This window comes from Charadrius vociferus, unplaced genomic scaffold (genome assembly GCF_000708025.1).
Source record: "Charadrius vociferus isolate BGI_N301 unplaced genomic scaffold, ASM70802v2 scaffold61, whole genome shotgun sequence".
NCBI lineage: Eukaryota > Metazoa > Chordata > Aves > Charadriiformes > Charadriidae > Charadrius > Charadrius vociferus.
Window position 1 is genome coordinate 5536053 of NW_009646945.1, and position 1258 is coordinate 5537310.

At 39.9% G+C, this 1258-nt stretch overlaps 1 protein-coding gene across 1 annotated transcript in view; it reads right to left on the reverse strand.

The window, feature by feature from the left end:
• Nucleotides 1–529: 529 nt before the first annotated feature.
• BAMBI (BMP and activin membrane-bound inhibitor) overlaps nt 530–1258 on the reverse strand; it is a 1528-nt gene continuing 799 nt past the window's right edge. The window contains exon 2 of the mRNA XM_009895112.1: nt 530–1258. This exon is cut by the window's right edge and continues 63 nt beyond it. Within this exon, the coding sequence (XP_009893414.1) occupies nt 912–1258 (347 nt within the window). The 3' untranslated portion in view covers nt 530–911.

A 1258-nucleotide genomic window follows, 5' to 3' on the forward strand; every position in this document is an offset into this window, starting at 1 on the left:
AGCAGGAAAATAAATAAGTATATATACATACACACAGCAGAACAGGCTTTGCGGTTTTGAGGTTTCTCCCCTTTTTCCCCTCCCACCCCCAAAAAAAGTTGAGAGTGAAAGGTACAAAAGGAAAAAAGATCAAAGAAAACAGGAATTGTGAGACAAGGGAGGAAAACCATCTATAAGGAATCAGGAGCCACTTTCTGACGTGTTTTGCACAACGAGAGGAAGCACTTCTTCATTAACAGAGAGGAAGACATAGTTATCACACAGAGCTGCAGAAGAATTCACTCAGGTTGTGAGCAAAACACAATAGCCAAGAATTGAGGATGTGGGTTCACTCCTACTTGAAGTATTAAACAATAAAGCTGCCACCTTCATTCTGGAATAACCACCTAATTTCCCTCACCAAGTAGGAAAGTAAGACTATTTTCAGACGCTAATCATTATGCACAGCATTACCATACATACCTCCCCGATTTGTTCCCTGCTACCCCCCACCCCAAATTATTTTCCAAAACAGAAAGTCACAAGCAAGTTTCAGACAAAATATATATATTTAAAAAAATCTTTACAATAAGTCAGGAAACATAGGAGCTTGCATACAGTTTATTATAATAACTCAGTTCTCAGCTCCCTACAGTTCAGATAACCCTGGTGACAGTGTTTACAACTTCTAATTTTTGCTTTCATAACTTTAAAGCAAACAATACATTTGAGTGTATTTTACTCTGTGCAAATAAGACAGCTTTTTGAATCCTTCAGAAGAAATATCCGAGATTCTGTTTGCAGAGGTCCTTTGTTTCTCAAAGATGATTTACGAGAGTTTTTGTTTTAAGATAAAGTGCTCCTGTCCAGCAGAACCCAAAGGCCTTCAAGAGTTCAGAGAATAAGTTTAGCTCAGATTAAAAAATAATTGGTCATACAAATTCCAGCTTCCCGTGTCCGCTGTACATTCCCCAGTGGACTAGCGAAAGAATTTTATCATTGCTGAGGTCTGAATGTCTCATTTTATCACAGGTCATGCAGCAGTTCTCGTGACCAGTCACAGGCACCATGCATTCCAAGTCCAATTTTGCCACCTGCCCTTTTTTCGAATGATGTCCATGAAAACTGTAGTGCAAACGGGAGAGCATTTGCTGTCGTTGATCTTGCAGTCTCTTATTTTCACTCCTGAGCATCCGCAAGGCCAGCATGATAAGGAGCACCAAGATTAGCCCACCAGCTATAGGAACAGCAATTACAGCTGCCCTGAACCATAATTCTT